This window comes from Neovison vison, chromosome 12, assembly GCF_020171115.1.
Source record: "Neovison vison isolate M4711 chromosome 12, ASM_NN_V1, whole genome shotgun sequence".
NCBI classification, from domain to species: domain Eukaryota; kingdom Metazoa; phylum Chordata; class Mammalia; order Carnivora; family Mustelidae; genus Neogale; species Neogale vison.
The window spans coordinates 51,268,265-51,288,729 of record NC_058102.1 but is presented as its reverse complement, the minus strand read 5'-3'; the positions used below and the strand labels follow the sequence as shown (position 1 = coordinate 51,288,729).

The following is a 20,465-nucleotide window of genomic DNA, read 5'->3' as shown; positions in this document are numbered from 1 at the left end:
GAATAGTTGTCCCCTTCTGCCCATTGGTTTCTATCTATACGATCTAGGAATTGGGATCATACTTATGAACACACTTCGCAGGCACAGCTTTTGCATGTAATTATTGTGTAGGAAATCTTAGGCAATACACTTAGCTTTTGTCTAGCCCAGAAAGGTGAACTGGAATGAGAGTGGTTTTCTGGATAATTCGATCCAGTGGAGTAATACCCTAGAGTCACCTGGTGATGTCAAGGCTCTTGCAGCTCATGCTTTGGAACCCAGTTACATGGGAGACCATGTTTGAACAATGTCCTTTAAGGAATTCAGTAACTAAACCCTGCTGGACAGGAGCCAAGACAAGCCTCTTTAATGCCAAATTCCACTCTGGTGGGTCATGTTATTGGATGGCTCAAATTAATTTGGGCCAGGAAAAAAGGGCCTCCTTTCCCTCAATAGTTGATTTTTTGTCTGAATTATCCAGATAATTGCTTCACTTTTTGACTCTCTTTTGTCTTCATAGAGGAGAGAAGCAGCTTGCTGATTTAGTTTTCTCTTTTGTTATAATAGAATCATTACCTGTAAATCTCAGAAATCACTCTCATGAAAATGTGTAACTTTTGAATATGTCAAAAAGAATGACCCAGTTCCAAATGGTTATTTATTCTTTTATAATATTTTTTCATTTGTTCTTGTGATTCATTTAGCAAACATTTACTGGACCAACAAAAGACACATTATCCTTCTGTATCACGCCCATTTCTTCAGGAATCTCTAATCAGCAGAAATATCTTTAGAGTGCTATGAGGCAGGAGGGAAAGGTGACAAATTTTTGGAAAAGTTCTTCTGCAAAGGCTCTGTTTCTTTAAAAACGAAAAAGTTGAACTTGTGAAAGAAGTGTATTATTTGAAGCTGACATAGCAGCACCTTTTGCTTGAAAAGATTTCAGGCCTTAACATTTAATTCTGACAACACTGGTCCCCTCAAAATAAATTGCATCTCACTTTGAAGACTGGGTAAGTGGAAGCCTTCCTCTCGTGTCTTTTCCTCCACTGGGTGATCTTCTTGATCCAGGCCACTTGTCTTTTACTTACTCAATTTCCCAGGTCATCCTGCAGAATCTGAAAACAGAAGATTAAGAGAACTACAGGCAGGGGCGCCTGGGTGCCTCAGTGGGTTAAGCCTCTGTCTTCAGCTCAGGTCATGATCTCAGGGTCTTGGGATGGAGCCCGGCACTGGCACTGGGCTCTCTGCTCAGCGGGGAGCCTGCCCCCTCACCCCCGCCTGCCTCTCTGCCTACTTGTGATCTCTGTCTGTAAATAAATAAATAAAATAATAAAAGAAAAAAAGAAAAGAAAAAAAGAGAACTACCTGCAGAGTGGAGTATTCTTTCTGTCTTCGTCCTCATTTCTGCTCTCTCCATACCCCTTCTCAAACTTAGCAGCACATTTGAAAAAGAAAGCAGTTCATACTTCCAGGTAACCCGTTTGTTATGTATCTCCTTTTCCTTAATGGTATTGATAATTGCTGTCTTACTTGTCTCTTGTCAGCAAAAACAACAATAACAAATGGATATCCCCTGCCAGATAAAAGAAGTTATCTTACCTAAGGATGAGGGAGAGGGAAGTTACATCCCCAGAGTGCCAAGATTCAGTGTTAGATTTGCTGATCATTTTGCATTCTTTAAGTACCATCTGCAATGACCTGGTGGCACTTGGGAATTGAAGGAAAAGGAGGCAATAACAGTTACTTGATAATAAAGTTAGGAGGCTCACTTGCTCCTTGCCTGGTTGTGTTACCATGTCATGAGTGACATCTACTCAACTCTAGCCTTTCAGAAAGGGTCAAGCAGAGAACAGAGAAGGTCATACAGGGTTTCAAGCATCAGATGAGTAGATGGACTGGATGATCATAAATTATTTCTAAATCCTGAGTTTATTTATTTTTGTTTATTGTTTCAGTTTTTCACCCTATGTGTGTGAGAGAGAAAGTAAACTATAATGCATATATAGGAAAGCACAAAGAGCAAACACCTATAAAATCACCATTTAGGTCAAAAACAGAACATGGTCAGCACCTCAAAAGTCTTCTCGTGATCCTTACTAATCACATGTCCACTCTCCCCACTTTTATGGTAAATACCTTTTCTTTAACGATCTATCCTCTAAGTATAGATAGATCTGTAAGCAATATGATTTGATTTGCCTGTGTTCTCAAGTTTATATAAACAGAGCCACGTTTTGCTATTTTCAACCTTATGTTTCTAAGATTGACTCATGTTGTTAGATATAGTTGTTCTTCATTCATTGTGTGGTTGGGCCTAGATAAGTTTTGGTGGTGAAAATTTAGCCAAGTCCTAGGCTCCCATGTCCTAATACTTAGTACTCCAGTAGGACTGATGACTACACATCTAGGGTACATTGCAGAGACTAAAATCCCCTGCAGCTAATTTAGACAGGTGGAGATTGACTGCAGGTTTTTTTTTTCCTTAAGGCATGTAGAATCATTGGAACGGCGGACAGAAGTCTTTGGGGTGAGCTTTTGGTAACCTTCTTGTCCTGCCCCTGAGTGTCTCACAGTACTGGGCACCCAAGTAATACCCACCACTCTATGATCAGGATCCCTCAGGCCTTGATCTTGAAGCCACTGCAGTTAGAAACTGTTTTGATTAAGAAAGTACCATGTTTATGAAGGCATAAATGCTACAGATCCAAGAACCATTCTGTGCCTGATACAAATGTCACCAGCAAAAATGGGCCTCCTTGTTTTTCTTCCTGATACTCATGAAAGGTTACTGTGGTTATGGCTAAACCTCTGCCGGCATTGCCAAGAAGGACCAGGTACTTCCCATGACATGCTTGCCCAGCAGAAATAACAAAAGCAATGGGGAAGCATTTGGTTTGTAGAGCCTAAACACTTCTGGAATTTTACCTGCAGTAAATAGGAAAATGTCTTCTGCTTTACAGCCTCTGTGATACAGGAAACCTCTTTATGACCATGGTCTTTACACAGAGGCTCAGGACCCATCATTCACTAATCATGAAAGCACTGGAAGAGGTGAAATAGAACAGAAAAGAAATTTCAGAGGGCATCAACTCAGTTTTGTGCAACACACACACATTATTAGATGTGAACATTTTGTCCTATGATTTTTGTATCTCTGTTGTCTATCACGTAGAAAAGTACCATAAATATTTATTGGATGAATGGAATATGTATGTATGGATGGTTGGATGGATGGTTAAATGAGTAGATACAGTTTTTCTTCTGATATTGATCATCATTAGATATTAAGACTGTTACCACTAGAACAACTAATCTTCCATCAGGATACCTTTGGAAAACATAACACATTATGTGTTAAGTCCAACTTCTATGGGATATGAGCCATCTGTGGATGTCAAGGCTGGTATATAGAGGTTTGATTAGGAACCAGTTATTGGCACAGTCTTAAAATATCTTCCCACAAAAATCGCCCAAGAATCCCCAAGAACTCCAAGCACAAGAAACACAAAACTATACCAAGACAGGGTTGCATGGGTGACTCAGTCAGTTAAGTGTCCAACTCTTGATGTAGGCTCAGGTCATGATCTTGTGGTCCTGGGATCGAACCCCAAGTCAAGTTCCTCGCTCAGTGTGGAATCTTCTTGAGAGTCTCTTTCTGCCCCTCCCCCTGCTTACTTACTCTCAGCCTCTCTTCCAAATAAATAAATAAATAAATCTTTAAAAAAACCAAAACCTATACCAAGACATGCAATAATCAAATTTCTCAAAAGCAGTGATAAGTAGAAAATCTTACAAGCAGGTAGAGAAAAGCCACGTGTTACATACAGAAAAATAAAGATAAGACAGTGAATCCATCATCTGAAACTATGCAGACAAGAAGACAGTGGGGCCACATCCTTAAAATCCTGAAGGAAAAATGACTAACAACCCAGAAATCTATACTCAATGAAATACTTTTTCAATCATACAAAAGCTGAAAGAATTTATCATCAGCGGCACCTCCTTGTAAGAAATGTTAAAGGAAACCCTTCAAGTAGAAGGAAAATGTTACCAGATGAAAATGTGGATTTACTCAAAAGAATGAAGACACTATGGAAAAATACACAAGATTTATTTTGTTATTATTTATATTTCTTTTAAAAATTTCACTATTTAAATGAAAATTAAAGCAATGTATTATGGATTTTATGACATATGTATAGGTAAAGTGGATGAAAACAATATCATAAAGGCTAGGAAGACAAAAAATGAAAGTGTATTATAGATCTGGATAATATGGGAACTTTTTCAACAACTCTATTCCAAGAATTTCAACAACACAGATGAAATGGATAAATTCCTTTAAAGATGCAAACTACTGAAGCTCACCAAAAAAGAAATATAGAACCCACTTTGCACTGTATCTACTGAAAATTGAATTTATAGTTAAAAACCTTGTAGACAGAGAAAGAAAATTTAGAAAAAAAAAAAAACAGTGACATCACAAATGAATTCCACCGAATATTTAGGAAATAGATAATACTAATTCTACACAAACTCTTCCAGAAAATTGAAGGGAACGAAATACTTCCCATCTAATTCTGTAAGCTCACTATTACCTTGATTCAAAAACCAAATAAAGAAACTACAAAATAAGAAAATCACAGATCAGTATTTTTCATGAACAGAATATATCACTTCATTTTGAAAGTAAATTTTAGAAAATCAAATCCAAGCATATATGAAAGGAATAATACATTATGACCAAGAGAGGTTTATTCCAAGAATTCAGGTTTAGTTTGACACTCAAATCAATCAGTGTAAATGATTGCACTAACATATTAAAAAATAAAAAAGTAAAGAAAGAAAAACCATATTCTCATCTGAATATATGCAAAAATAGCGTTTGACAAAATCCAACATCCATCCCTGATAGAAACTCAGCAAAGTAGGAATAGAAGATAATGCCTGCTCAATGTAATAAAGAGCATCTAAGAAAAACCTGGAGCCAACACATGAAAGACTAAATGTTTTCCACTTAACTTCACACAGAAGAGAAAAATGTGTTTTTTCTTACTCCTATTCAACATTGTACTGGCTATTTAGATGGAGCAATAAGGCAAGAAAAATGGCAGTTATCTTGGAAAAGAAGAAGCAAAAATGTTTTTTGAAGAGTACATGATTGTTATGCAGAAAACCTGATGCCATCTACAAAAAACTCCTAGAATAAGCACATTTAGCAAATTTGAAGGATAAAGAATCAATAACAAAATCAACTGTATTTCTATAAGCTAGTAATTGGAAATTGAAATAAAAAAAATTTGGAGTAGCATTAAGTATAAAATACTTGGGTTAAGTCTGACAAAAGACTGGCAAGCTTCCTACACTGAAAACTACAAAACATTCCCGAGGGAAATGAAGTATGACCTAAATGAATGGAGAGATACACCTTTTTCATGGGCCTTGAAGTTCAATAGTATTAAGATGGCAATGTGTAGATTTCAATGCAATGCCAACTAAAGTCCTAGCACATTTTTGAAGGGATAGAAATTAGAAAATCCGTTCTAAAGTCCATATGGAAATGCAGATAACCTAGAATAACCAAAACGTTTTTGGAAAAAGAATGGTGTTGGAGGGTTTACATCACCTTGTTATAGAGATTTACTGTAAAGTCTTTATATAAGTTCATGCTAAAGTAATCAGGACACCATGGCATTGGTGTAAATATAGACAAATAGAGCAATGGAACAGAATAGAAAGTACAAAAATAGATCACACATATAACAACTGATGGATATTTGGACAGAACACATATGGATAAGTAATATTCAACAAAGGCAATTCAATGTAGAAAGAATAATTTTTTCAAAGAATGATGCTGGAAGACACATACAAAATCACCAACAGCAACAACTTAGATTTATATCTATAACCATATAAAAAATAAACTCAAAATAGATTGTAGACTTCAATGTAAACCTGAAACTATAAAAGTATAAACCGTAGGCAAAGATATTTTAGATGTAACACCTAATACAGGATCTAGAATAGGAAAACTTGGGAGTGATGAATCATTAAAATTTCAGCATTAAAAACTTTTATTCTTGGGCGCCTGGGTGGCTCAGTGGGTTAAGCCGCTGCCTTCGGCTCAGGTCATGATCTCAGGGTCCTGGGATCGAGTCCCGCATCGGGCTCTCTGCTCAGCAGGGAGCCTGCTTCCTCCTCTCTCTCTGCCTGCCTCTCTGCCTACTTGTAATCTCTCTCTGTCAAATAAATAAATAAAATCTTTAAAAAAAAAAAAACTTTTATTCTTTGAAAGACAATGCTTGGAGATGAAATCACAAACTGTAGACCAAGAGGAAATATTTGTATTTCATAAAGAGCTTGTGTCCAGAATATATTTTTAAAACCCTCAAGACAATAGTAAGAACAGACAGCCTAACTAAGAATCCAGTTCAAAAAATGGACAGAAGATGTGAACAGATGACATAGGGATGGCAAATAGGCACTTTTCCTTAGGAAATGCAAATCAAAACCGTGAGATACCCTTATATACAAATTACAATGGCTAAAGTTAAAAAAGCTGAATATATCAAGTGTTGAAAAAGATGTGGAGGAACTAGAACCCTCATACATTGTTGATGAGAATTTAAAATGTTAGAACCACTTAGGAAACTAGTTTGGCAGTTTCTTAAAAAGTTGAAGATAAACCCACCTATATGATCCAGACATTCGATTCCTAGGCATTTACTTAAGAGAAAGAAAAGCATATGTGTGTACAAAGCATATGTATGTGGGGCTGCCTCTGTAAAAGCTCGCTGCAAAACAAATACTAAATACTATTTTTGCTTTTCTCCTTTTTTTCATTAAAGCGGAAGTTCTCATTAGATTTCTTTTCATTAGCAAAAATGGGCAAAATATATGTCTTTCATAAAAGTGAGTGGTAGAATGAGAACTTTTGAATGTTTGTAGCATCTTTATTTGTGATAGCTAAAACGTTCTCAACAGGTAAATGGGTAAATAAATCGTGGTCCAGGTTTCTCCCGCTATCCAAAAGTAGAGCATTCCCATGAAACCTTTCATAAGTCAAAATGGTGTAAAGGGAAAAAGCAATTACCATTCGTTTGTATGAAAATATTTTTGAGCTTTCCCAGACCCCAAAGTAACTTCCTTTGGGTTTTTCTGATACCTTAGGACACATCTTGCTAAAGGATGTGCAAAATAAAATAAAACACGGATGCCCACAGACACAGTTCAAAGCTGTGGTGGCTTGATGCTGAGATGCTGAGTGTAGGTCCTGGGGAAGGATCTTGGTGGGGCCTCTCTAGCTGCCCAGGATGTGGGGCTGCCTCTGTAAAAGCTCGCTGCAAAACAAATACTAAATACTATTTTTGCTTTTCTCCTTTTTTTCATTAAAGCGGAGTTCTCATTAGATTTCTTGTCATTAGCAAAAATGGGCAAAATATATGTCTTTCATAAAAGTGAGTGGTAGAATGAGAACTTTTGAAAAGTAGGAGATACCTGTCTATTCATTCCAAGAATACTAATCAGCAACATAAAGGATGAACTATTGGTACACACAACAACACAGATGAATTTCAAAATAATTATGCTATTTTCCCTATGCTAAGGGAAAAAAGCTAAACAAAAGAATATGTCAACATATCCATAGCAACAGAAAGCAGATCAATGATTGCCCAGAGTGGGGGCAGGAAGGGTAGGAGGGAGGCATTACAAAGTGTCATAAGGTATATTGGTTTTGTATCCTTCAACTGATACTCACTATCATGATTGTGGTGATGGTTTCATAGGTGTATAGGTTTTTCAGAACTGATCTGATTGTATACTTTAAACATGTGCAGTTTGTTATGTCAATTATATCTCAGTAAGCTGTTTTTAAAAGGCAATAAAATAAAATATTTTAAAAGTATTTTAAAGAATCCTTGAGAGGGGAGAATTTTTGGATGGCTCAGTCAGTTCAGCATCCAACTCTTGATTTTGGCTCAGGTCATGGTATTGTGGTGGTGGGATCAAGCCCTGCATTGGGCTCTGTGCTCAGCATGGAGTCTGCTTCAAATTCTTTGTCTCTCTTTCCCTCTGCCCCATCCCACTCATGCTTGCTCTCTCTCTCTCTCTCTCAAATAAATAAATAGAATTTTTTTTTTTTTTTTTTTAAAGAATCCTTTATGGGTAGGTAAAGGTGTCAGTCAACTTGGGAACTGGATGAAGGTAGCAGATTAAAAAGAGAAAAATGGATGAAGTAGGAAATATGTCTACCAGATACCCTTGCAACAGGAAAAAATACAAAAACAACAAAACAAAGCAAGACACCATTTCTAGTCTAGTTTAAACATCTCTAGAACAAAAGTTATACATTAAAGGTGAAAGATCCCCCCCGGGGCTCCAAGCACCCCGGAATGGACCCCGTTTTAGGAGGAGACCCCCGGACCCAAAAACCAAGCCGAGTCCGCTGATCAGATGCAAACAGCACGAGGTTTATTGAGTAGACACAGGTACCTGCGGGCGGTCAAGTCTTAGGAGGACTCTCGCGCGCCAGCCCTTTGTTCAGGGCCTTTTTATGGGGTACGGGGAAGCGAAAACATACGTACAGAAACAGATACATAGTTACAAAGTTTTCATTGGCTGGTTTGAATATAAGGCATACTCGGTGTTTGTAGATTGGCTTTGAAGGACCCCAGCGAGCGAAGAGAAAGGTGGGGAGGGGGAGTGAGGAGGGGGAGTTGGATCTTATTACTCAGCAGAGAAACATCCTGCCTACGTGACTAGGTCCACATACTTAGGCGATCCCCCCCTTGCCTACGTGACTATCTGCGCGTAACAGGCCGTGCGCAGCAAGTGTACCTATTTCCCCCGCAACATGCCGTTGCCCCCCCCCCCTAACTCCAGGGCTGTGCTGGGATAAGGGAGGATTGTCCAAGTAGGGGGAAGGGAAGAGGGGTCTCTTCATTCCCCCATTTTCTTTTTGGCCTGAGTAAAACCTTTTACTTTATTAGGGGCCAGTCTCTCGCTGCCCTACTGCATGATATTGTTGGGTTAATACCATGGTTTGGACAAGCGACAATCTATCTTTTATAAATTGGGTTAACCTGTTAATGATGCATGGCCCAAATGTTAGAATTAACATTAAGAGTATTATAGGTCCTATTAAGGAGGTTATTAGGGAAGTAAACCAGGGTGAACGATTCCAAACTCCTTCATACCAAGACTGTTGGGATTCAAAGTCTCTCTTACGCTTATCTAGCCTTTCCTTCAATTTGTCTAGAGTTTCTGTTACTACTCCAGTTTGGTCAGCAAAAAAACAGCATTCTTCTCTAAGAGCAGCACATAGGCCACCCTCTTTTAGGAACAGTAGATCTAAGCCTCTTCTGTTTTGTAGCACCACTTCTGACAGGGAGGTTAGGGATTCCTTGAGGGCTCGAACTGACTGTTCTAAGGCCCTAAGATCTTCATTCATAGCATGATGTAGAAGTAGGTATTGGTCTGTTCGGACCAGGGCGGCTGCTCCAGTACCAACCCCGGCTGCAATGCCTCCTACTCCCAGTAACGTAGCCAGGGTGATTAGGGTGACAGGTTCACGCCTTACTCGGCGAAGATCACTCCATTCATGATAGCTAAGAACCAATTCATCTGAATGGTAGGTTATTCGAGGCCATAGTTGAACTAACACACAATAGTCAGTAGTCTGGTTTAAGGCAGCAGTAGATACACAAGGGGTTAAGCCTGTGCTACATGCCCAATAGGTTCCATTGGGTGGGATCAAATAATAGGAGCCAGCCCATATTTTATGGGTCGAATTACAAAGTGTTTTTTTAACATAGTGAGGCGGGGTGCCTATACATAGTCCCGCTCCTGAAACTTGTGAGAGGGTTAGGCTATGATCTTGTCCATAGCATATAGCGCTGGGGACAGTGGAGTTAGTATAGTTGGCAGAGAGGGCTATGCCCTCATAGTATGGAGGGCTTGGGTTAAGACATAGCCAGCAATTGTTTGCTCTTTCAGGACTGGAAAGATTAAGTGCCTGATAGGCCCCTTTCACTAGGTTGATAAGCCTGTCTCCTGTTCCAAGTATTTCCGGGGCCTTTTTGGTTTGTATAGCTGTGGGAGTTGCGGAGGTTAAAAGTGGTGTTGGTCTTGGTGTTGACCTTAATCTTTGGGGAGGCCTTTGAGGTGGTGAGGCGAGAACTGGATTGGGTCCTATGGCGGCCCTTGGGGTTTCTATAAGAAGTTTTATGGTGAACGTTAGGCCGTCATCATAACGTTCTTTATAGAGTCTGAGGCCCCAGGTATATCCCTTTACCCAATTAAGTTGTTTCTTTCCTGCTTCGGTGAAGGCTATTTCAAGTGGGTGACACCATTGATTGTGACAGGCTGGGTTTTGTGTCCATTTGGGGCTGCTCCTGGCGTGAGAATAATTTGCCCTTACGGTGATATAGTCCCAACCTGAGGTGGGCTTCCAATAAGTGTCACCAGTGGTTTCGCAGCCCCAATTGTGACAGAAAAAGTGGGATGCCCCCCTGCATGAGGTCCACTCTCTGGGTCTGTGAAACCCAGGGCATACATAGAAGGTGAGTGTCCTTAACATACTTCGCTGACTCCAGTCCCCACAGCCTCCCCAAGGATCCAACCCGAGTCATCCCCGTGGGGACGGTTGTGAAGGCGGCTTCTGTAGGTCAAAGTAATTTTCTATATCCCAGTTGGCTGGAGCTCCCATGGCTAACTTACAAATGTCAGGGTATAAGTTAGGCCACCAAGTGAATGGGGCATGCTGCTGAGAGGTGTTCCAAATTATTTGTCCTGTTTGTGACAGGACTTGCCAGGTGAGCTGTTTTACATGGTGAGGGGACCCATGGGAACTCGGAATGCCTATAACAAGAATAGTCAGTGTTATGATCGCACGAGTCTTATCTTTAGCGGATTTTGGGTGCGTTGAACTCGCCATCCCTCCTTGAGATCGGGTGTTTCCGAGTCGTCTGGTCCCAGATGGGCTGGTTTCACATGAGAGGCGTGGATCCAGGCCGCGATGCCGTCGACTTTTAGCGCCGTCGGGGTGGTTAGGAGTACAGTGTAGGGTCCCTTCCATCGGGGTTCAAGGCTCTTGATCTGATGCCTGCGGACCCAGACGAGGTCGCCGATCTGGAATTGATGTGGCACAGTAGGATTTTTTAGCTGTTCCCTATAAGCTGCAGCCAGTGGCTTCCAGACTTCTTTCTGAACGATCTGGAGTGCCTGGAGGTGAGCTTGTAGGGTAGCACGATCAGCAAAAGAAGAAACATAAGAATCAATAGGATTGAAAAGGTTTACAATAGGGGGTGGGGCCCCATACAATATTTCAAAAGGAGTTAATCCTAGGGGCCCGGGGGTATTCCTGGCCCTATATAGGGCCAGGGGCAGGAGGAGGACCCAGTCTCTAGAGCCAGTTGCAAGCGTTAATTTAGTCAAAGTCTCCTTGATTGTTCTATTCATTCTTTCTACTTGTCCTGAGCTCTGGGGTCTATATGCACAATGCAATTTCCAATTAATCCCCAATAATTTGGCCACTTTCTGACTTACCTGGGAGACGAAGGCTGGACCATTGTCGGTGCCTAATATCTGGGGCATTCCATACCTGGGAAAGATTTCTTCAAGTAGTTTCTTGGTGACCACATTCGAAGTCTCGTGCTTGGTGGGGAAGGCTTCTACCCATCCTGAAAAAGTGTCTACGAAAACTAATAAATATCTATAGCCATAGAGTCCAGGTTTTATTTCCGTGAAGTCGATTTCCCAGTGAACACCAGGGCGATGTCCTCGAATGCGCACTCCAGGGGCAGCATAGGTTTTTCTGGTATTTACTTGTGCACAGACTAAGCAATTTTTAATTATGGATCGCAACGCCTTGTCTTGGTTTAGTAACAAGTACGGTTGATGCTCATTATTTAGGAGGGTTTTCATTTTGTTTTCGCTCAGATGGGTCAGTGAGTGCAAAGATTGGACTATATGGTGAGAATACAGAGTGGGCATAACAATTTTTTCGTCCATGGTATATACCCCTTCTTTTGGGTCCCATGTAGCCCCCATTTTCTTTAGCAGCTCCTGATCCTCAGAACTGTATTCCATAGGTTTAATATTTTCTTGTGGGGGCCATGTGCTCAGGGTAAGAATGGGCCCGGTCTCTTTTTCCCCTAGGGCAGCTTCCTTAGCAGCTTGATCTGCCAGTCGGTTTCCCCTTGCCACTGGGCTATCATCCTTTTGGTGACTCGGGCAATGCATAATGCTCAACTTTTGGGGCAGGAACAAAGCTTTGAGCAGAGCCAATATTTCAGGTTTATTTTTAATTTCTTTTCCTTCGGAGGTGAGGAGCCCTCTCCTCCGATAGATTTCACCATGTACGTGGGCCGTAGCAAAGGCATAGCGACTGTCGGTATAAACGTTCAGTTTCTTACCTTCTGCCATCTGTAGAGCCTGAGTCAGGGCGATGAGCTCTGCCCGCTGAGCTGATGTCCCAGGGGATAGCATCTTGGACCAGATCACCTCTGTCTCATTAGTTATTGCAGCTCCGGCTCTTCGCTCGCCATTGTGCAGGAAGCTACTGCCATCTGTATACCAGGTGTAGTCCGCTCCCTTGAGGGGCTGGTCCGTCAGATCCTTTCGGGTGCCATGGACCTCAGCTAGGATCTGGAGGCAATCATGTGTTTCCGTAACCTCGGGTAAGGGGAGTAGGGTGGCAGGGTTGAGCGCCACCACGGGTCCGAACTGTACACGATCAGTGTCCAGAAGCATGGCCTGATAATGAGTCAGGCGAGCATTGGAAAGCCACCTGTCTGGGGGTTGCTTGACCAAAGCTTCGACCGCATGGGGGGCCAAGATGGTTAGTGATTGGCCCAAAGTTAGTTTGCCCGCGTCTTTGACTAAGATGGCGATGGCAGCCACCATCCGCAGACAGGGTGGCCAACCAGTGGCCACAGGGTCTAGCTTTTTTGACAGGTAGGCCACTGGGCGCTTCCAAGGCCCTAGCCTTTGGGTTAGTACTCCCTTGGCATAGCCCTGTTTTTCATCTACGAACAGTTCGAAGGCCTTAGTCACATCTGGGAGTCCCAGGGCTGGGGATTCTAATAAGGCCTTTTTGATGTCGGAAAAGGCCCGTTGCTGCTCTTCGCCCCAGTGGAACTGAGCCCCCTGCTTAGTGAGGGAGTATAAAGGGGCTGCCATTTCCGCAAACCCAGGGATCCATAGGCGGCAAAATCCAGCAGTTCCCAGGAATTCCCTTAGGTGGCGTGGGGTGGTAGGTGTGGGAATGCGGAGAATAGTCTGCTTTCGTGCCTCAGTGAGCCATCTCTGTCCTTCTCTCAGCTGATATCCCAAGTAGGTGACTTGTTTTTGGCATATTTGGGCCTTTTTGGCTGAGGCCCGATACCCTAATTGTCCCAGTGCCTGTAAGAGGGCTTTAGTGCCGTTCAGGCAATTTTCCTTGGAGTTAGCAGCCAAGAGGAGGTCATCGACATACTGAAGAAGTACCAGGGAAGGATGCTGCACCCGGAAATCAGCTAAGTCTCTATGCAGCGCCTCATCAAACAGAGTGGGACTGTTCTTGAAACCCTGGGGAAGCCGGGTCCAAGTTAACTGTCCTGAGAGCCCTAGATCTGGGTCCCTCCACTCAAAGGCGAAGAGTGGCTGGCTCACTGGATGTAGCCTTAAACAGAAAAAGGCATCCTTTAAATCTAGCACCGTATACCATTCATGGGAAGGGGGCAGGGTGCTCAGTAGATTATATGGGTTGGGCACAGAGGGATGTATGTCCTCAACTCTTTTGTTGACTTCTCTTAGATCCTGTACTGGCCGGTAATCTCCTGTGCCAGGTTTTTTTACTGGTAAGAGAGGTGTATTCCAAGGTGACCGGCAGGGAATTAGGATTCCTTGATCAAGAAGCCTCTTAATATGGGGCCTTATGCCTTGGCGGGCTTCCTGTGACATTGGATACTGCTTTATTGACACTGGGGTGGCTGTTGCCTTAAGTTGGATTAAGAGAGGGGGCTGTTGACGAGCCATCCCCATGCCCCCCGTTTCCGCCCAGGCCATAGGGAATTCTCTCAGCCAAGCTTCATTTTGGACCTCTGGGGTCTGTTCAGGTTCATATAGTCTATATTCCTCCTCCAAATGGAGGGTCAAGACCTGTAAGGGTCCTCCATTGGGGCCTGTTATTGCCGCCCCTTCTGGGTTGAAGTGGATTTGGGCCTTTAGTTTGGTTAGAAGGTCTCTCCCCAGTAACGGGTAGGGGCAATCGGGTACGTGTAGAAATGAATGCGTCACCTTACCGGTAGCCAGCTGGACCCTGCGTTCCGTGGTCCATCGATAGTTCTTTCCTCCAGTTGCTCCTTGTACCCAAGCAGTTCGGTTGCTAAGTGGTCCTAGAGTCTGGGTTAGGACTGAATGTTGGGCCCCGGTGTCGACTAGGAAGGTAACTGGCTGCCCCCCGACGCTTAAAGTTATCCTGGGCTCAGGGGGGGGCTCCTGGCCCTGACTTCCCTAGTCTTCCAACGTCAGTAGGGAAGTCAATGGTTTGGGCGTCAAGGGTCCTCTGAGATTCTTGGGGTTCCTGGGACACTCTCGGGCCCAGTGTCCTCTTTCCTTGCAATAGGCACATTGGTCTCTGTCTAATTTGGTCCTTCTTCGTTCTCGCTCTCCCATCCTGACTCCCTCTCTGTCCTGTCCCTGAGTAACTACGGTGGCCAATACCTTAGTCAATTCCCTGCTCCGCTTTTTATCTCTTTCATCCTGTGCCTCTTTCATTCTTAACCATATTCTCTCCTCTTTCTCTTCCGGAGTTTCTCTTTTATTGAACACCTTTTCTGCCTCTTTTAATAAGTCAGAAAGTGTATACCCCTGTAGCCCTTCTAATCTCTGTAATTTGCCCCTAATATCAGGGCTTGACTGCCAGATAAAGGACATTGATACACTAGTTGCTTGCCCTTCATCATCAGGGTCATACGGGGTGTACATCCTATAAGCCTCCTTAAGTCTCTCTAGAAAGGCAGAAGGTGTCTCTTCCCTTCCCTGTATTACTTGCTTAACCTGAGCCAAATTAGTGGGCCGCCTTGCGGCTGCTCGGAGACCCGCTATGAGCAACTGGCGATAGAGACGAAGGTGCTCCCTACCTGCAGAAGTGGCGAAGTCCCAGTTAGGGCGGGTTAAGGGAAAAGCTATGTCGATCTCATTAGGCAACTGGGTTGGTCGCCCATCATCGCCCGGTACGTTCTTTCGGGCTTCCAGAAGAACTCTCTGCTTTTCCTCCGAGGTCAGCAGAGTCTGCAACAGCTGTTGACAATCATCCCAAGTGGGTTGATGGGTAACTAGAATAGATTCAATCAAGTTAGTCAGGGTGGCGGGGTCCTTAGAGAAGGGAGGGTTATGTTGCTTCCAGTTATAGAGATCAGAAGCAGTAAAGGGCCAGTACTGTGGCCGACCGTTAGGACCTTCCCTCAAGGGGAAAGCTTGGGAGACTTGACTTGGTGGCTGTGCACGTCGGTCCCTGAGTCGCCCCGCAATGGGTGACGCCAGGGAACTAGGCTTTCGCTCTTCTGTTGTGGCCTCCGGGTAGGGAGGGGGTTCTTCCGTTAACAGGTCGATAAGAGGGGACTCAGTGTCTGGAGGCAAAACGGGAGCAGACTGAACAGGCTCGGGAGCAGGCTGAACAGGCTTGGGAACAGGCTGAACAGGCTTGGGAAGTTTTGGGGATTTATCCTGGAGTGGGGTAAGGGCAGGGTAAAGAGAAGAGGAAGTGGGAGTAGGTGGGGGAGGGGTGGGTTGCGCAGTCTCCCTGGAGGGCGTGGTTTGGGGGTGGGACAGTTGCTCTTTTAGGGGAGGCGGCGCAGTGGGGGTGATAGGGGAGGAGCAGGGTTTGGGAAGGAGAACAAAGGGCTGGACCCAGAGTGGGGGGTCTGAAACCAGAGCCCTCCAGGTGACGATGTAGGGCACCTGATCGGGATGCCCATGGGGTCCGGGGCTGAAAACTTTGGCTTCCACCTGAGAAATAATATCAAGGTTAAAAGTGCCATCGCGTGGCCATCCCACATTGAAAGTGGGCCACTCGGAGGAACAAAGGGTGACCCATTTCTTTTTCCGTATTTCCACCGATTGGTTGTTTGCCCGGTCTCGGACGTCGCTCCAGTGGCTTAGGGTCAGACTTAAAGGAGTAGTCACTGTCTGTCCCATAATTTCAAGAAAAAAAAGAGTTATTATCACAGAGACAAAGACTAGACTCAGACACAGAACAAACAAACGCGCTGCGCGATTTTGGCGCCAAACCGAAAGCAAAAACTCAAGCGGAGATTCAGGGGGTCCGGATTCCCCCTCTCCAACTAAGGCCGTGTATCCCTCCGATATCGGCCGAGCTCCAAATGCCCCGCTGCCCCGGGGCATAGATGTCCCGAAGGACTCAAATGTCCCGCCCGGCGGGACTACAAACGCCTCTGGAACGTCTTCCAGGGCTGTGAGGGAGAAGTCCGAGCCCGTCAGCTCCTTCTGGCCCTCACCAAATACAAATGGATCCGATCGAACCCCAAACCAAAACCAAACGCGTGCGCGAAATTACAAGTAACAGATCCAGACACCACTACAGACACAACGCGAAATCACAAGTAACAGGTCTAACTATAACCACAAACACAACGAATATAGCGCTGGCCAGCTTACCTCCTGACAGTGGGTCGGTGGTCCCTGGGTGGGGGTCTCACATCCCGGACGAGCCCCCAATGAAAGATCCCCCCCGGGGCTCCAAGCACCCCGGAATGGACCCCGTTTTAGGAGGAGACCCCCGGACCCAAAAACCAAGCCGAGTCCGCTGATCAGATGCAAACAGCACGAGGTTTATTGAGTAGACACAGGTACCTGCGGGCGGTCAAGTCTTAGGAGGACTCTCGCGCGCCAGCCCTTTGTTCAGGGCCTTTTTATGGGGTACGGGGAAGCGAAAACATACGTACAGAAACAGATACATAGTTACAAAGTTTTCATTGGCTGGTTTGAATATAAGGCATACTCGGTGTTTGTAGATTGGCTTTGAAGGACCCCAGCGAGCGAAGAGAAAGGTGGGGAGGGGGAGTGAGGAGGGGGAGTTGGATCTTATTACTCAGCAGAGAAACATCCTGCCTACGTGACTAGGTCCACATACTTAGGCGATCCCCCCCTTGCCTACGTGACTATCTGCGCGTAACAGGCCGTGCGCAGCAAGTGTACCTATTTCCCCCGCAACATGCCGTTGCCCCCCCCCCCCTAACTCCAGGGCTGTGCTGGGATAAGGGAGGATTGTCCAAGTAGGGGGAAGGGAAGAGGGGTCTCTTCAAAGGCACACTGTTATAAGTAGCCATAGTCTTGAAAAATGTCAACATTCCTCATATTTATCATCACAAGATTTATGTCCTCCAGAAGAAAACTAGAATGCTGAAGTCAGGCTTCAGACAGACAGGAGAAGATTCTCTCTTTCTAGACTGAGCTCTAGGGTCTTGTTGGAGGGGACAACATTTAGTTCCTACTTGGGCATGCCCATCAATAGGTCATTCCCTACCCTTTTCATAACTTCTCCCTCTGAGAAGTGTAGTGACTTCTTTGATGGATATGGTTGAAAGAAGAAACAGCTCCCTCCCTCCTACCTTTCTCTTTAGAACAAGCTGCTTTTAGGTGACATGCATTCTCTCTGTTCCTCCTTGAGGTCATTTTCACAGGTACAGTCTGCCTCCCCCAAATAATGGAGAAGCCTGATGTGATTAGATGCTGCCTGAAACTGGGACTGATAAGTCTATGATTGTGGTGTTCAGTATTAAAAAGAGCTCACACCCGCCCTCTTACTCAAGCCACGGTCTTTTAGATCAATTTTATCATTAAACAAGGAGGTGCTTTTGCCTTCGTTTGCTGACTACTTTTTTTTTCTCAACTGGCCCTTGACTTGGTGGGGAAGATTACCCATTGGATTCTCTCAAAGACCCAATAGGCCTGGACTTCCAGAGGCCAAGGAGAGCTAAGGAGTGCTCCCAAGGGTCCTCCTATACGGAAGCAGGTTATGAACCAGACAGGAAGAATTCCCAGAGGCAAGGGAGCTTTCAGATGCAAAGAAATAGCTCTGATTGTAGACATTCTTAGAAGCTCTAGCCTTGTTTTCATGTTTCAACAGAGATTGAGGCCAAAACCCTGTTTTTATGTTTGGTCCATTCAAATGTTAATGGAACACAATGTTCTCTCCCATCCCTCAATTCACATCAGCACCAGAATACCAGCCATGATTAATGAAGTATTAGCCTGAAGGATAGCCTTTTCATTTTTTGCAAGTAAATATTAGATTCTTGAACAACGGAATCAATTCTACTGAAGGTGTCCTGCCCTTGTGCTTCATTCATTTCTGCTGTTGAGGTCCCTGGAGCTTCCTTGGAACTTGTCCTTTCGGAGTCTTGGTTCAGATTTTTCTTCAATTCATTGAACTTCCCCCAAATCTTTCCATTAAACTCCTTCCTCTGCTCAGGTTAACCGGAATGTCTTCCTGTTGATTGTAACCAACCAACCAAACGAACGAAAACCACCCTTAACTGGATACCTTGTTTAATTTAGATATTCAAACCTTCCCATTTCCTCTGTTAGAGCAAAAGGTGCATCTCAAGATTTCAGGTGAATCTAAATGAAATGACCATGGTTTACACTTATGAAACTTAAATTCTTTGGAGATTGGGAGAAGGGGGGTGTATTGCAATTCCTTATATCCAGGCTATTATAATGGGAATAATTTTGGGAGGAGAGACTTTGACACCATGAGTTTTGTTTTGTTTGTTTGTTGGTTGGTTTTTATCCCCCAGTGTTTATCAGGATGCCTGCCACATTCCAGGTATAAAATCCAAGAACACATCTTCTATTACCTTCTAGCAACATGGCTGCTGTGGGGGTGCTATAATGTGAAGGCTAAATTTTTTGTTGGAAAATAACATTAAGTGTTACTTCACCAACTGCTAAGATACTGCCCAATGGAGCTGATATTCCTCCTTAGCATCCATAGACCATTATCCACCCCCAGCATTCATGTTAAACGAATTTAAGTTCTGTTGAATAAACTGCTGACCACCTTGTCCTGGACTGTCTTTTTATGACCCAACTCTTGGTTTTGCTTTCATATGAAAAAAGTAACCAAGGTTCCCAAATGTCAGATGATTTGAACTACTACAGCAGTTTTGGAGATTTCTTTTAAAGAAGTATGAACAACATATGCCTTCAAGATTCAAAGCATCTGCTGAAAGCATTTACACTTTGCATCCTTGATCTGCAAGCAGATTGTAGAATAATTCTCTGCCACCTGAGTAGGCGTGGTGTGCCTAGATGAAATGCAGATATTATAGAGTCTGCGTTTTCTGCTCTTGGAATTAGAAAATGCTCTACCCACATGTAGTAGAGAACATTTATGTTAGAAGCTGCCTCTTTCATTTCTAATGCATGTAAGCAACATTGTCTTTTCTGAGAACATTACAAATATCGAGTCTCATCAAGTTAAAGGGTGCATTTTGCTTGAGGCCATCCTGTGACGTGCCATCAGTGAGGCCCCTAAATCGCAACGTCGAGATGGCAACAAGGTTTTTGCCGTGAGTCATAAATAGCAAGCTTCCAACCAGGCTGTTGATTCTTTTTTGTGGGCCTCATTGCTCTGAAACAATGACTATTTTCAGCTAGTCAGTGCACTGCTAAAAATTGCCCGAATTCATCAAATTATCTAGTCTTATGTGACAGAATACTTCTTTTGTGGTGAATGTTAGAATCCCGGAGATGGACAGAAGCAAAGCACCTGTGTATTGAAGGTACTATAATTTTGTTTACTTCAAGAGAGTTTGAAGGCTTCCCTTTGTCATAGAAATCTCAGAAAACAGGATAAGTGATATCAAGCTTGTCCATATGTCTCCAAACTGCCATTGAAAAAAATGCACGAGTTCCAGAGTTTGATTTTAAGTATTTTTTAATGGATGGAACCAATATTTGCAGTTGCATACCAGTAAGTCTTGAAAATGGATTGACATTGTCTGTCTTCTCGTTGTGCTTGTTTAAGATGGTGATTTTGTCCCCACAAAGGATAGTCAACATCTTCCAATGTCGTAGAATGAACTTGACCTCTTCAGAACTTCTCTGGCTTCCCTAGTCTACACTGTTGCTTAAATTTACTGCATCCTGCAAGGTCAAGAAGGCAACTGGACCAAGATTTCCCCCCTCCTTCCCTCCAACTCCACCTTCACCAGCCACTACACTCCCTGCCATACATAACAATAATTGTTCTTTACTTGCCTCGTCTATTTTAAGCCATCAACAAATAGAAGCCACTCTCTGAAACTCCTATCCTAGCAATTCCCCAGAATTGCAAGAAAGGCCATCTGTTGTCTCAACTATCTGTGGAGCTGAAGTGAAGGTTTAACTTAATGCTCTTCAGCAGAGCAATAGGAAAACATCCATCACCCACTGACAAGTTAGTTCGCCTGCCCCAACGGGCGGATGTC

At 43.6% G+C, this 20,465-nt stretch overlaps 1 protein-coding gene across 1 annotated transcript; it reads right to left on the bottom strand.

The window, feature by feature from the left end:
* Positions 1-10,621: 10,621 nt before the first annotated feature.
* Positions 10,622-16,362, bottom strand: LOC122891653. Its single transcript, XM_044227493.1, is given in 2 exon segments — positions 10,622-11,610; positions 11,613-16,362. Coding segments are annotated over 2 exon segments (4,668 nt in total). The 5' UTR covers positions 16,168-16,362; the 3' UTR covers positions 10,622-11,497.
* Positions 16,363-20,465: the final 4,103 nt, after the last annotated feature.